Raw genomic sequence first — 15,730 nt, forward strand, 5'->3', positions numbered from 1 at the left:
CACTTGGATCCATAAACACTTGTTGATTTTACCATCACATCCAAATGAAAAACCACTGTGCTTTTTTTTTTTCTTTAAGTGAATGCATGGCTGTGTAACTTTTGCATGCCTTCCATGTTACGGTCATGCCAAAGACAATAAGAATTTCCTGGTCAGAATATATGACTCATCTTAATATGTAATTTGGTCATTCTAATTTAAATATTTTTATAGTAAAATGAAGCTGATTTTGTTTTTATTTGTTTTGTTTTTAGATTAAGAACTTTCTGGAATATATTCTTGTGTCCAAATAACTATCTGGGATCTTTGGTCCTCAAAGTAAGATTCACTGATGTTTGGTCCTCAAAATATGACGACCAATCACTCGTCATGAGTGATTGATCTTTCTAATGAGTGATTGCATGTATTGTGATAAAAATGAGTTGATGAGTAATGGCTACATGTCTTTAAAGTAATTTATAGAAGTGAGTTGTTTCCACTTTCACTCCACGTATTGATTCTTTAAAGCAAAGCTACTTGCTTAAAAATGAAAATCACCTGAATTCCATCTTCAGTCTTAATTTGCCTTGACTAGAGTAAAAGCGAACATTTAGAGGACTTATACTGCACTTCATCCAAGTTTTTACACCCCAGATTTGGGCTATTTTGCTAAGAAGATTGGGCACAAGCTTCAGTCTCTTTATGCACTCAAGAGACTTGCAGCTGTACCTGAAGTGAAATGTGGTTCTGCTATTAACCCTGGTATTTTTTTTAGTAAGCAAAACTACTGTGATATTTTCCTTCTTCTTCACTGTTACAGTATGCACCGCTTTGTGTTGGTCTATCACATGAAATACAAATGCAACCTTTCATTGAAGGTTGAGGTCATAACCTGACAAAATGTTGAGAAGTTCATGGAATATAGAAATGTTTGCAAGGTGATATAGACACAAGAATCAAGATTTTTTCCACACACGTAACTCTGCTGTGCTTAAACAGCACCTGTTTTACATTCAGAGCTGCTAGTTCTCAGGAGTGTGCTGGACCTAGCCTGGTAAAATTAGAGCATGAGGTCACTGCAAAAATCTGAAAAATGAAGCCATATGTGAAACACTTTTTTCAGCTTTACCTTGTTTTGTTTTTTTAGGATTATATGGAAATATGATGGGAAGCTGTTGATACTTAGAGGCTTTGATGTAGATGAGGCGAAGGAGCCAGGAAGACGTGTGCAAGAAATTTGAGGTTGACAAAAAGAATGAGGAAAACCTTTATCTTACTTTGTTTTCAAAGAAAGGAGCGCTGAGAGTTTTTTTTCATAAACAACTGGAAAACAAAGAAAATTCAATAAATAAAAGTGTGCCTGCTATTCTGATCTTATTATTCCACAAAATATCACAAGAAGCTCCATATAACAAGAACAAAATCATTAATATTTCTGCTTTAATTTAGGTAAGAAAGAACCATTGAAGCAATTAAGTTTTATTTTATTCATTCTCTGTAGACTTATTTTTATAAAATCCTGACTGAATCAGGCTAAAAGTCAAAGATAAAAACTAAGCAGACTCACAGCTACACTATAACCTATCTTCTCCAAGACCTGTGCAAATTCAAGCATGTTGCTGGTGACCCTGTCCTCAGGCCAGATGCTTTCTGGCTGAAAATTAAACATGTCTGCAGCCTCTCAGACAGATTACCAGGTCCACAGAAAAGGACTACACCTTTATTTGAACTGCAACATAATATGCTTTTTCAATTATTTCACTTTCATCCAACATTATGTACAGTTTTGTAAAATCACTTCATTTTTCACTTTGCTCATTTTCAAAATTTTGGAAACAAGGCAACATGTCAAAACCCTAACTTTCACCTCCTTCTCTTTCAACTTTTCACTCAGAATAAGACACACAAAAAAAACAACAACCACAAAAAGAATCCAGCCGGGACGTCACAGTGAATGGAGAAATCCAATCAAAGCTGAGTTTTCTGGTGGATTTGCGGAAACCAGTTTTCATCAAAACTTTAATGCGTGACCCGCAGACAAGGGAGGGGGCAGCACAGACATTCAAGACATAAGGTTGTCACAAGTAGGTAGAAATCAGAAAATGAACAACAAAAGAGAAAACTTTAAGAAACAGCCCTCCACCCCACTTTTTGTTTTCCTGCAATTAATTGAAATTGTTGACTTTTTTTTTCCCAGAAAGCAGATAATTTGCAGAACTTACCTTAAAATCATAAAGCTTTTGAATGCAACAAGCCTGTAATCTTGAAAATGTTTCAGTTGGAATGACTGTGGTAATGATAATAATAGAAAATATTTAAGAAAAACTAAAAATGTGTGCATGGGGTATGTGCCAATAAGCCTGACTCAGTTCTGCCAGTCCTGTCAGGAGGAATGGGCCTAAATCACAGCAAACCTGTGGAGGGAAATCCAATTTTACCAAATCTCCAGGAAATCTATGTAAACTTCTCTGTATGTAAAAATAATTCTCTAAAATAATTTTAAAAACTGCCCTGGGTATTCCTAACTGAATCAAAGCAAGATAAGTTTTGTCTGATTTAAAATTAGACAAATGTCTTCATTTCTTTTCATACACTCTGTGTAAATATGTTTTTATAAATGTAATTGTGAAAAGAAATATGGGGGTAAGTACACGGGGGGTATTTCTTTTAGAATTTCTACATGAAATTAAAGTGTGATCAAAACAGGTTACGATTCAAATTATGTACAAGCCTTTTTGTTGTGATTTTCGGCCAAATGTGATTTTGTTGTGTTTTGCACCTCAATAACAGTGACAACAGGTGGGAGATAGTTGATGAGTCACAGGACATGCAGGAGATTGATTACATTATTTCTAATAGTCCTCTCTGGAAAAAACGGCCTTTACATTGTTAACCAAGCACATCTGATATACTGTATATATATATATATATATTTTTTAGTTGTAAACACAAAGTTGGAAAATGGAGGACTGCCAAGTTGACAAAGTGCCAAAATGCTACAAGTTCAAAAGAGTAGGGCTTTCATGACATCAGGGCAGTGTAATGCAGGTTGTCATGAGTACAGCATGTTTGCTCCGATACGACTCCATTAAAACCCGCTGAACTCACAGTAATGGCACATGCAAAAACACATTTAATGGCCAGAGACCAAAAAAACAAAGAAAAAAAAAAGCAGGTAAGTAAAGCCAAGAAACGAGGAAGGCATTCAGCTGGAACAAATAGCGCATCAATATCCAATCAATCACTGTCTTTACTTCTCCTCTTTTGTTTCCTCTCCAGCCAGCATGTGGCCAGTTTGCCATAATGAACCAGATTGTTTTCTTCAGAATGAAGACAGCTCCTCTGCTTTTCATCATAAACATACAGTATAACCAAACAGAAATAGCCCACAGTAAGTGCCAGAGGGAGGAAAAAGAAATAGTTTGTGAAGGGCTTCGGGAAAAGCGAGCGGGATCTTATTCAGACACAATGCAATAAAGTACCTGACACACATTCCCAATATTTAGCCTCTCTGAAGCGATGACAGGTCAGGATGCCGGGGGCAGAGGGGCATTTAAGGACCAGCTTGGTTAGCAGGTGGAAGAAGTGAGAGCATGGCTGCATGCAGATGTTTACCACATACCTGAGAGCGTGCCTAAACACCCGGCTGTGCCTGGAGCCTTGGATTACATCCCCGGGGATGAAACGGAGAGCGGTATGGATTTTCAAATCTTGTTTGCAAGATACAACGAAAGCAACGCGGTTGCGCAACAAAAGCATGTGAGCTTTTTGTTTTGACTACGAGCACAAAGAAAGGAGATCCCCGTTAAACATTGACTGATGCCAAAGTTGAAGGCTAAAGCTCCTTGTTGGCCGATATATGTGGCAACACAGTTTTGTCGTGATTGGTTGCAGGTAAACAGGTTGACGGTCTAAAAATAAGAGGTGAGTGAAGCAACCTAACCTGGAGCAGATGAGCCATTTTACAGTTGGCTTCCAATTTTTATTGACATAAAAGACACAACAAACTCACAACGTGCTATTAATTCGCCTGGAAGTAAAATAACAGCTTAAAATGCAGGATTGGATGCAGGCCTTGATGCAAAAGTATACTAGAAACCGATGAGAGTTTCTTAATGCTGAAAGGTTTTCCGTCAGCATATGCTTCCCCCAGTAAAAATGTACATAATGCACAAAGAAAAAGACATTCACATGCTTTGAGTTTTTTGCATTTTGTCATGACATGATCACACACCTTCAAATAAAATTTTACACGGCTCGAAATAGTTTTACAAAAAAATAAAAATGAATAGAATCTGAATAGTTTGGTGTGTTTTCCTGTTCACCCCACTCTACTCCAATACCTCTAAATAAAAAGCAGTACAACCAATAGATGAGAGGTAACCTAACAGTCCACCTGTGTGTAATTCTGCTTCACAAAATAAAATCTCAAAAAAGTGCATTTAAGTTTGTGATTGTAGAGTTGCAAAATGTGGAAAAGTTAAAGGGCTGGGAATACTTTTGTAAATCATTGCAAAACCACTGGATAAAATATGCTAAACAACATACAGTACTTTTCACAGCAGATACGCTTCCTTCACTCTTGTTTGCAAAATGATTTTCGGTTTCCTCCCCACATTAATTTTCCCCCTTTGCAAATATCACCAAAAACCACCACAAACCCTTTTCAGTGCGTCTCTGGTTAGAGACGCTGCTGTCGAGGGAAACACTGGCAGCTACTGTGAACAGACAGGCATGAGTCGCGCTGGCAGCCCAATATAGCCACTCAGGATGGCACACGCAAGAAGAAATACCTGACTGCTCGTGTAACTTAATGTGGCTAAGGCATAGTGTTTCAGTGGAAGGACTGAAGGAGAGAGGAAAACAAAGCTGCTGACTGGTTACAGCTGTTCCTCACGATGGCTGATCAAAGGCAAGCTGATGGATGAAAATCCCCTGCAACTCAAACAGCACTATCAGGAGAGCGATACATCTTATACGCTTTTCCAAATTATATGCATTAGATCTTGGATCACATTGGTATAATAGCTTTTGAGTGTACACTCTTTTTAGGGGAGAAAAAAAAAGTTATTTTAAACTGCTGGGGCTCAGTACCAAATCTTTGATTGAAGTTGGGTAAAATTTAAATGTAAAGTTATTTAAACTAATGAGAAAGTTAGAAAAAAAAAAAAAGTTAGAAATATTTTTGAAATTAAAACGACATAACTTTTACTCAACATCACATGTTTCTACATTCAACTTGTCAAATTGTAATTCGGTGACTTCTAAATGCATCTGGCTGCAGTGGATTTTAGTTAATCGTATCAGAGAAAAGAGCTCTGAATAGAAACCCATTTAGAAGGCTTAGCAAATTTCTTTTTGTAAATACTTGAAAACCATTTGAAAAACATGTAAAATTAAATTATGATTTAATTTGTGTTCGTTTATCCCATAAAATCTCATTAAAATGTTCTGAGCTTGTAGAAGTTCAGAAGGAAACTGAAAAAGCAGAACAGAAGAGTCACAAGACGCCAGACAGAAGCTGGATGTTTCATTTATCTTAAGATACAAACCAATAATACTTACAAAATTAAAAGATCAAGTAATTTTACTTGTCTCAAACAGTTTATCGTTTATGTTGACTTATCTTAAAACCCCCAACAGTCTTTGATATCAAGAGAACTGCCTGTTGGAGCACAATATTTTCTTGAATTAGAACATAAAATAAAAGGAAAACAAAAGACATACCAAAAGACTTAACTAGATTTTGTACAAAGTACTATTTATTGTCATCAGAAACATTTCAGACTGCTGAAAATGCTCAAACCCTGAAGAAAAAAAAAAAAAAAGTTGTTGATGTTTTAAAAGCCGCCCTTGCAGCACAAACCGCAGTGAAAGTTTAAACAAGGTTTATGTGCAACTATTGAACGGCGACCCATGAAGGTCAAATGACCGGTGGTTTGTTGCAACATCTCTTTCTTTCTAAACCCATGTCCATCTGCCTCGGGGTTTGGCTCCAGCTGAGGCTCAGAGGGGACACAGCAGCAGCAGCAGCAGCTCAGAGGGGGGGAAACCAAAGTGGAGGAGGCCTATCTTTCAGCAGTGATGGGAAGTGATGTGAACTATGCTGAGGTAAACAACCTGAGAGGACTACACTGATTGAAAAAAGCTGCTTTTGGAGCAGAAGAGCAAATGCAGAAAGTATAATAAAACAGGTTGACTGTAAGTGAAATAGAGTGGAACCATCCCAGAGCCAGTCGGCTGTCTCTGCAGAGTAAATAATTGATATATTTTTGAACGGGCAGTCAAACCACAACAGACAGACAACTGGCAAACGCCGAAGTACTCACCTGCAGCCATTTCCAACGCACTTCTTCCACACACTGCAGGACCCGATTGTGTTGCTGATTCCCTCAGACAACGCAATCTGAAGAAGAAAAGGCCTAATCTCTAAAGAGTTCTCTGTGCCGTATGCAAATGTTCAAACAAAGGCAGAAGTTTGCAACTTTCCCACACAAAAGCGGTCTGATGATGATAAATCGGTCAGCATCATTGCACTCAGATGTGCCCTCATGACCGAAGGTCTTATCACGGAAAGAGGTGGACCGTAATTATTTGTGCAGAACGTCACCGAGACGTCAGTCCTGATCAATGCGCCACTATCGCGTCTATTTGCTTGGCAATTTATCTCACTGTCTGTGTGGTCATAGCTCCGGATCCAACAAAAACCACTGGGCTTATTAGGAGTTATAACTAAAAAAAAAAAAAAAGTGGATAATTTTAGCAGAAGGTGTTGGAAGATGTCATCTTTTTTTATGTGTAAACTAGAGGAAAACTAAGTAACAGCTCTGGAGCAAAAGCTCGATTTTATAAACAAATTAACTTAAACAAAATTCTGCTTACCTTTGATTGTAGTGCAGTTAAATAATGCGGCAAAAATAATAAAACACTCTCCATTTAGTGTTTTGTTCTTAAATGTTAAACTTTTGCAACCGAGTCCTTTACACCAAAGCAGCTGCAGAAAGTTGCCACTTGTTGCCACCTAGTGATGAAATGTAAATCAGCAGACTCTCGTCCAACACTGCAGGTCAGATGGTAATGAAATGATGCATGAAATTTTAAAACAAGCAGGAGGATCAGTGAGCTTAGGAGAAATATCATCTGGAGAAAAGAGCAAAGTTTGAAGCAACTTGATAAATCTTATAAAAATAAGCTGTTTAATGGTCTAACTTAGAAATTAATAGCAGGGCTCTGTTTTGCGAGGAATCTTGTTGCAGAGCTGCATCCACATTACGTTTCCAATGTGGAAACGTAATAAACATCCTTCATTGGCCATCTAAAGTTAAAGTACATTGCAAAAACAAATATGCTAATTAATTTTTTTTATGCGATTGATCAACAAAAAATGGGCACAGTAGAAAAGTGGGGGAAAAAAACATGCAAGTTTTTTTGTAACATTAACAAATAATCAAGTAAATCTGGCATCAGTTCTCCAAGTCATTTTTTTTCATTGCATGTGCAGATGAAGGTCAGACGTTTTGGAAATGTCTTCAGATACTAAATGTTTACTAATGCTAACATCTGAGACATTCGCAGAGCAGTTAAATGATACTGAGATTAAAGCACACATGCACTTGACTTTGTTTACATGTAGTATGGTGAGTCTGAATTCACACAACATTTTTTAAAGGGTTGTAAACAAAGAAATTCAAAGCAATTCCTCATTTTCCACTCCACACCACTATTATGTTAACTTGCTTTGAATAATGCTTTATATTCAAACTTCTTTACAAAAGATGCATAGGAGATACATTTCTTTATTGATAGCACATTATACAGTAACCATGACCCTCTGCTTTAAAGAAATTTTTCAGGTTAAACTCTGATCTAATTCATTTAGTCAAATATCGCAAAAATAGCAACAGAAAAGTTAATCAGTCACAGCAGTTACTTGATCTACTCTGGTCTGTTCTGATATCACATATGGCTGAACAAGTTTTTTATTTAAATCACAGATTGCATTTCAATAGCAATCTGTTATGACAAAAAAAAAGACTTTACATGATCACTTACCATTTTAGTTCATTCCAGAAAAATAAATAACTCGTATTAGAAAGCAGTGAGAAGACAAGGCAGCCAAATGATACAGACTTTAATATTACTGCCTCCAATACGTAGTTGGTGTGAAACAGTAAAAAAAAAAAAAAGGAAAAAAAAGGCCCCAATATGTTACAGTTATTTATGATGATGCACTGATAAAACATCTCAACAAAAAACTTCCAGGGAAAAAAAATACAGTAGTTTTTATTATCCAACAGGAGGGATACTGTATTTTTTTTTTTACTGGTAACCGTTTAGGGATTTGAACAAAAATGCTTGGATGTCCTGTGTTTCATATTGTACAATCTGCTCGGATCCATACCCATGATTCCACACCGCTGAAGCAGTGTCGACAAAGACGCATTAGATGTCTGCAGTGAGCTGTCCTTTGCTCTGGATGATCCTCATGATGGATTGGACCACCTCAGATGTGGTGCCCTGACCTCCTAGATCTGCTGTGTGCAACTGCAACCACAAGAGCACTATGTAAGCAAATATCTAAGCTCCCATTAAAACAAAAACATATATGATTCTTGGAGATTTAAATAATTTTAGGTTTTTTTAATTGAGGATTTGAATTGTTCTGCAAAGGGAGCTCATATTGTTCTGCAAAGGGAGCTCATATAACTCATGTCTTTGCTGCTCTTCACTGGTCACAAGTTCATTTTAGATTACAGTTTAATTTTTTTTTTTAACTTTTAAGGCCCTCCATGATCAGGCCCCCCAGTATATATGTGACATGTTTAAGCCTCAGACTTTTGCCAGAGCTAGGAGGTCCGCTGATCAGAGGCTCTTGTTGGCTCCACATGCTCCATTTAAAACCCGTAGGGATTGGTAGTTTCAAGCTGTTGCTCGCTGATTGTGGGATTTTCTCCCATTGTTTTTACATTGCATCGATTCCATTGATCATTTTGAATAACCCATTTGTACAGACAGGCTTTTAAGTTAATTTGATCATATGTTTTGTGTGATTTTCCTTTTTGAAGAACTTTGTTATTTTTTATCTGTGAAAGGTGCTATACAAACAAAATTGCGCTTTGTACTTTACTTTCACTTCTATCTCCAGGACTGAGGATTTATACAACATAAAACTTCTTTTCATAAGAAAAGATGCAAACTCTACATCAGATTGGAAGCATACTCGGCTTTAGTGGACTCACCCTGGTTTCATTCATTGTGGTGAGTACTGCATTCCTTATCAAGTTGGCATAGTTGTAAAGCCTGGAGAAACAGCAGAAAGTGATATTAGCTTTATGTACTGGTAATGCTGTATCTTTTATCTATACAAGTAGAACGTACTTGAGGTGGTCCAGCATCATGCAACTAGCCAGCAGCATAGCAGTGGGGTTAGCAATGTTTTTCCCTGCAACACTTTTCCCTGTGTTCCTTGTAGCCTGAGATCCACAGCAGAGAGAGAAAGAAAGAGAAATTAACCTCTTAATAAAAATAAAAAATTTTAAAAAATCACACAACATTTACATATTTTTAAAATGACAGACATAACTATGCTGCTAATTTACAGTCACTTACCGTTTCAAACACGGCATAGTCCCGACCATAATTAGCGCCAGGCACAAGGCCAGGCCCTCCCACCAGGCCGGCGCACACGTTGCTGACAACGTTCCCATACAGATTAGGCATCACCATCACGTCAAACTGTTGGGGTTTGGACACAAGCTGGAAATGCAGAGGAAATCACAGTAAGAAAAAAAATATATATATATACTTTTTTTGAAAACTCCCACACTAAATCCAGACTCATTAAGATTTCCACCTGCATGGTGGTGTTATCCACGATCATGCTGTCGAAAGTGATGTCGGGGTATCCAGAGGCCACTTCCCTGCAGCACTGCAAAAACAAGCCGTCTCCAAGCTTCCTGTGGTGATGAACAAACCAATGGATATTCCAAAAATTAAAAAAAAATAATAATAATGAAGGGACTATTTGGAGTAGAAGTCACTCACATGATATTGGCTTTATGCACTGCAGTGACCCTGCGACGACCTTTCTCCCGAGCCAGTTGAAACGCATACTCAGCAATCCGGAGGGAATTGCTCCTGGTGATGATCTTCAGACACTCCACTACACCCGATACACTCTAAGACAAAAAAACAGATAAATTATCTTACAAATAACCACTACAGTTCTAATAATGTGTTCAAATGACACACAAGACGGTGATCTGAGGGAATTAATACAGTTCAGGGTTTCCCCCAGTGTAATATAAGCTGGCAGCCCGCCGTGCTTTACTAGCCCCTCCCCCTGCCGGGCTAAGCATTGCTTGTTTTTAGGAAAATAATAATAATAAAAAAAAATTGCTTAATTTTTTATTTTGTTTCTTTTTAAATCAAGCTGGATTGAAAGCTTCTATGCTGCTCTGGGCGTTTCACTGGCAAAGCATATTTATTCCTAAAATATAAGTTTATAGAAGACAGTTTTATACTTTATGCATTTCAAAGTACTGACTCTACAATGTGCTCTACGCATGTGCCGATATGCTGAAGATTTCTGGGAATTATTCATAATCCTCTTCTGATGTCAGTACAGCTTTATAGTGATAAGATTTTCCATGCGGTAAAGTCTAACGTTTAAATCACCACAAGCACAGCAACTTTACTATGTTGATGTCTCAACAAACTTGTGTCATAGCAAACACCCCACCTCTTTTTAAACCTTCAAAACATGCTAAAGGTCTTTAATGACAGAACTCATACATTACACCAATCAAATCGACCAGACTGACAATGCTGCCTTTATTATCAGCAATAGTGCAGAGTAGAAAAGGGGAAAGAAGTTGCATAAACGAAGAACCTAGAAACATTAACATGCTCATACAAAGAGAACGCATTTAATTGAAAGTGGGAAAAAAATCATGGAAGCTAAATGGAAACGGGACTTTAGATTGAGACGGTGGTAATCCAACGTCCTCTTTAACCCTGAAAAATAATTTTTCCCACTTATTTCCAAGCAGAAATATGCGTATGTGTGATAAAAAGTCTTTTATGTTGCTACTGTAAAGTAATGAACATTTCAGCTCTCTAATTTCCTTCCTCTCTCTATATTCTGAACTCTGATACTAATTCAAGTGGATATTTATTCCTGCTCATAGGAAGTCGTGCACCAGGGTTGTTCACAGAGGGGGATTGAACCGACTGAACCTTAAACTTGATCTGGCTGAAACAACAAATTAAATAAATAAAAATCAAACCATGAAAAATGGAGTAAAGATAAATCAAGAATAATTTAACTCACAGTAGATTCTCCAAGTAAAAATCCAACACTGTTTTGTTCAACATATTACTGTCACTGATGAAGATTCTTTCATTACATGCGAGGTAATATAGAGGGTTCATCTTCTCATCACACCTAAATTAGATTTGACTAACAAACCCAATCTACTGCTTACTGAGACAGCTGCACCAGTTTAGACAGTTTAATGAAGTCAGTATTGATTCAGCAGCTGAGTTGAGAAAGCTGTTTCTGTATTTTTAAGCTTACATAAATGGCAGCATTTATGTAAAAAAAGAAACACTATAAACAGTGGGAGGAAAAGTAAAAGTCCAACAAAGCAACAGCAGCAGAGCACTGATTTATTTTTCCCAGTCTGACCTCGTGCTCCAGACTGCTGTATTCTCCTTCTGTGTTCTCCCTGATGATCATGATGTCGATGTTCCTGTGCCGAGTTTGGACTCCAGGGAGGGACTGGCAGTGCATCACGTTGGCATACAGATCCAAGCTTGTGCTGTTGAAGGAGAAAAATGATCGACCAAGCGCACACAGGAGACCAAATTAAGTTAGAAAGGTGAACCATCTGACAAAACAGGGCATTTATCAAGGGAGCTAAATATTTTATCTACACCTACCGTAGAAGATTATTTCTGGATTTCATAGATGGCGGCATGGTATGTTTGGTCTCTATGTTACCTAACAAGAGGGTTAGGTAATTCTGAAGTTAGACTGTAGTAATGTAGTGTTATGATGAGTAATATGTTACCCTTCACCCCTCACATTTTTATAGTCTGAATGGGACTAAAAGACGCAGCTTAGCTTACCTTTAAGAGCAACTCCATTTCGGCGGATGGCGGTAATGGCATTATCGATATCGTCCTCGGCCTCCAGTGCAGAGTTGACATGCACAACCTCAAAGTCCACAGGCACACAGCTGAACCTACAAGCATGATTACCAGTGATGAAGGGAGTCGTCATCTTTTTATAGTCGAGTCTAATCAGACTATAGCTCTGAGGGAACTAACCTGAAAACCTCTACAACATGACTCAGAAGCTCTGGACCGATTCCATCCCCGGGTATCAGGGTCACAGTGTGTCGACCTCCATACTTTGCAGGAGGGGGCTGCAATACCACCATGAAACCCCATATTAACTATTTTAACATAACAGGAACCCTGCTATTTTGCTAACTTGAATTAATAGGCTACAAAGGAGTTGCAAGGCTGTGCACTTTAGTATTACACTTAGTAATTTAGTTAATCAATAAAAATGAAGCAAACATTTATAAATGCCAAACATGTTTAAATTGTTAAATCATTTCCAAAGTGCTGGAAATGATTTAACTGTAATTTAACTTTTAATTTAAAATACAGTTTTTTGTGCTGGGCTAAGTAGTCTGACATTGGTTGAATGTTGAGTCTTAAGTATTAAATGTTGATTCTATTGGACAGGATGAAGAGCATCTGTCAACATCAACTTTCAAGTATAAAAGTATATTCTCAATTGGATTTAGATCTGGACTTTGACTAGGACATTTTAAGGTGAATATATTTTGATCTAAACATTCCATCGTACCTCTAAGAGTATATTGACTTAGGAAAAAGGAGTCATACCTTAATTTCTACTCAATTTGATTGTTGCAATTAGCTGTTTGCTGGCAGTCCCTCAAACTCAGCTTACCCAAAATGTTGTAGTGTTAAAACCAAAACTAAAAATTTGAGCATGTCAGTCCCATCTTTTAAAAGCTCTTCCCTGGATTCTAGTTATACAGAAAGTAGATTTTAAAATACGCCTGATTGTTTTTACACCCTTAAATGGCCTGGTCCCTCCCTGTGTCTCTTCAGGTCTTACACCCAGAATCAACCCTAGATCAGATCTTGGTTCTTTTAGTCATTAAGGTGATGTCCTGTGAAATTCTCTCTCACAAGGTCTCAGATCCCAGTTTCTAAAGTGTTTAGCTTTGACAATAATGCATTTGGTTATTGAACATTTTGTTCTGGTGAATGAACTATTTTCACTTCATTTATTTTTCTGTTTTGTAATGAGATCTTAATTTTGTCTGCTGTTTAAAATCTCTATGCATTTGTTTTTAATTAGTTTGAATTTTTATTTTTACATGTTCTTCCTAGCACACCGAGTCTACGATTGTTGTATGAAATGTGCTTTATAAATAAATTTGACCTGACCTAATTATGTTTATGGTTGTTGTCCTACAGGTTTGTGATAACCAGTTAAACCAGACTTCTTATGTCTTTCTGTCAAGAACACATTTATTTTTGTCACTTTTACAAAAAGGTCAGTAGTGTGTGGTAATCCTGAAGTGAATGACAGCAGAATTACACTAGGCCTTTTGCCTGATTCTGTGATTAATGCTGTCCTTGTCTTGCCAGTCAGCTTAGGTGGATGACTTTTCTTCATCTGATCAGATTGGATGTGAAGAACGGCAGAGCAAAATTCAGGATAATCCTGAAAGAAGACTTGCTGCTAACGACATGAGACTGGGTGGAGGTTTATGTTCCAGCAGGACAACAACCATAAACATAAAGTAAGAACTATAATGAAATGATTTAGATCAAAACACATGACCTAATTAAAGTGTAGATCTAAATCCAACTGAAAATCTGTGGGAAGAAAAAAAAGTTGCTGTTCATAGATTCTCAATCATTCCTCAAATCTGCCTTAGTTTGAGTTATAAGGCTTTTTTTTTTTTTTTTTTTTAAGTGTTTTTCTAAAGTTAATGACCCAGGCTGAATACATTCAAGTTAATCCTTACATATTTTTATTAGTAGTTTAAATTTTGTGGTTGTAAAGTTTTTCTCTGAGGGCTATATTTGGCTAGAAATTGTGGTCTAGATTTTATTATGATCTAAATGGTTTTTAGATAGTTTTGTCATGTTGGCCACGCATGACCACAAAAGAGATGTTTCATTTGCAACATAAATAACCACAAGTTTTATAAAAACTTGTGAAAAATTTATTAAATGTATTAAGGTGTTTTATCTAGCTCAAAAAGATCAATTTACTACTGCTCACTATTGTGAACTGAGAACTTCAAGCAATCCTGACAAGTCGGTTGTGATGTAATCCAACAGTGAACTAAAACACCATAAAGGAAGCAAATGTTTACAATAAGATACAAAGGAAAAAGAACAGTGTATTTTATTAAACTGTTAATGTCAGTGTAAAGTATTTTAATATCAATCTAGCACAACTGGAATAGCTTTTAGAATAGTTGTGAATTATTTTTGAATATAAGTGCACATTTACTTAATTACTCGAACACCTTATGTGATACAAAGTGATCATCTTCCATTTATTGCAAATGTTCTTAAATATACAGTACAGTTGCATGAAGAATGGAGAGACCTAAGCTCCCATTCCCCCCAAGGAGCACCATAAAAAAAAAATTATGAGAATTATTTTTATACAGGAAGCAATTTAGAATCTGACTAAAAATTAAGGGGAAAAAAAGATTATCCAGATTTATGCATCAAAGTATGTGGCCAACATGAAAGCACCTAGTAGATGTGTTTATAAACCAAGTGATGGACTTAAATGCATTCAATTTTAATTGAATGCATTTAATGTTTAGGAATAAAACGCCTTTGTGATTATTCAACGTAACTGGCTAGAAAAATCAAGATGATCCCAGTCTCAGACTGATAAATTGATGCATTCCTTCCAACAAACAAACAAAAGTCCAGTCATGCATTTTAACCCAAAGCACGCTAAATCAAAAGTCAGCTACTTACAATGTTGTCACTCTGTTGATAAAGAAGAAAGGTAAAAAAGGGAGAAGAATAAACATCAGCTTGATTACAAAGTACAAGAACAGATTAAAACAAAAATGTGAGAAATGAACACAGGACATTTTTGACACTCCCATGATCCCACAGAAAGTGAAAATGCAGTATTGTTTATTGACAGAAATCAGAACCGTAGTGTTATTTTAGGCATTTTGTATTGTGTCGAGTAAAATAAAACAACTAAGATTTAATTCTGTTTTTGCCAGGACAGTCTCTGATACTCACAACATGAAGTGTTTTATTCCGGTGACTTGTCAAAGTTGTTCCAAATACCTGAAAAGTTTAACAATATGAGATTTTTGAGTGAACCCCAATAATACTCACAGGGTGGCACTGACGTTATATTATTTGACCTTGTGTCTAGTAGTGAAATACGAGCCGAAACTGCAGCCTAAGGATAAAATTACAGAATGATACAACAAATCAAGCTTGTTTCGTCTTACTTTAACCGTATTTCCCAAGTGTCGACCCCAGATAGGATTTATAATCCTGGAGACAGAGAGCACAGCACTGTGAGCAGCCATCTTGATTATGAGGAAGAAGCCGTCGCGTGCGAGTGCAAGTTTCTCGTGCGTTTTGTATATTCGCTCTTATTAATTTTTTTTATTTAAAAAAAACAAACTACATTTATTTCAAC

At 36.8% G+C, this 15,730-nt stretch overlaps 2 protein-coding genes across 5 annotated transcripts in view; both read right to left on the reverse strand.

Annotated features, from left to right (window-relative positions):
• LOC102222176 (vasopressin V2 receptor) overlaps window positions 1-6,531 on the reverse strand; it is a 46,486-nt gene extending 39,955 nt beyond the window's left edge. For 2 of the 3 annotated variants that reach the window (XM_023335924.1, XM_023335914.1), the window contains exon 1: window positions 6,309-6,531. The gene's annotated coding sequence lies outside the window, so the exon portion shown is untranslated. Of the gene's footprint in view, window positions 1-3,601; window positions 3,801-6,308 lie in introns of those variants that run through there. The other variant, XM_023335920.1, reaches the window with a different exon arrangement.
• Window positions 6,532-7,756: 1,225 nt separating this feature from the next.
• On the reverse strand, window positions 7,757-15,631 carry idh3g (isocitrate dehydrogenase 3 (NAD(+)) gamma). 2 transcript variants are annotated; one of them, XM_005801415.3, is made up of 13 exons: window positions 15,537-15,617; window positions 15,319-15,366; window positions 15,040-15,051; window positions 12,313-12,410; window positions 12,112-12,227; window positions 11,923-11,983; window positions 11,669-11,801; window positions 10,024-10,157; window positions 9,833-9,935; window positions 9,589-9,735; window positions 9,358-9,452; window positions 9,219-9,279; window positions 7,757-8,523 (listed from the first exon to the last, which is right to left on the reverse strand). In XM_005801415.3, exons 1-13 carry the CDS (start codon window positions 15,615-15,617, stop codon window positions 8,422-8,424), a joined length of 1,191 nt encoding a protein of 396 aa, XP_005801472.1. In that variant the 3' UTR covers window positions 7,757-8,421. The 2 variants fall into 2 exon arrangements, with proteins under 2 accessions (XP_005801472.1, XP_023194540.1); XM_023338772.1 differs by lacking the exon at window positions 15,040-15,051 and having other exon boundaries at window positions 8,422-8,523; window positions 15,537-15,631.
• Between the last annotated feature and the right edge of the window lie 99 nt (window positions 15,632-15,730).

This window comes from Xiphophorus maculatus, chromosome 1 (genome assembly GCF_002775205.1).
Source record: "Xiphophorus maculatus strain JP 163 A chromosome 1, X_maculatus-5.0-male, whole genome shotgun sequence".
Taxonomy (NCBI): Eukaryota; Metazoa; Chordata; class Actinopteri; order Cyprinodontiformes; family Poeciliidae; genus Xiphophorus; species Xiphophorus maculatus.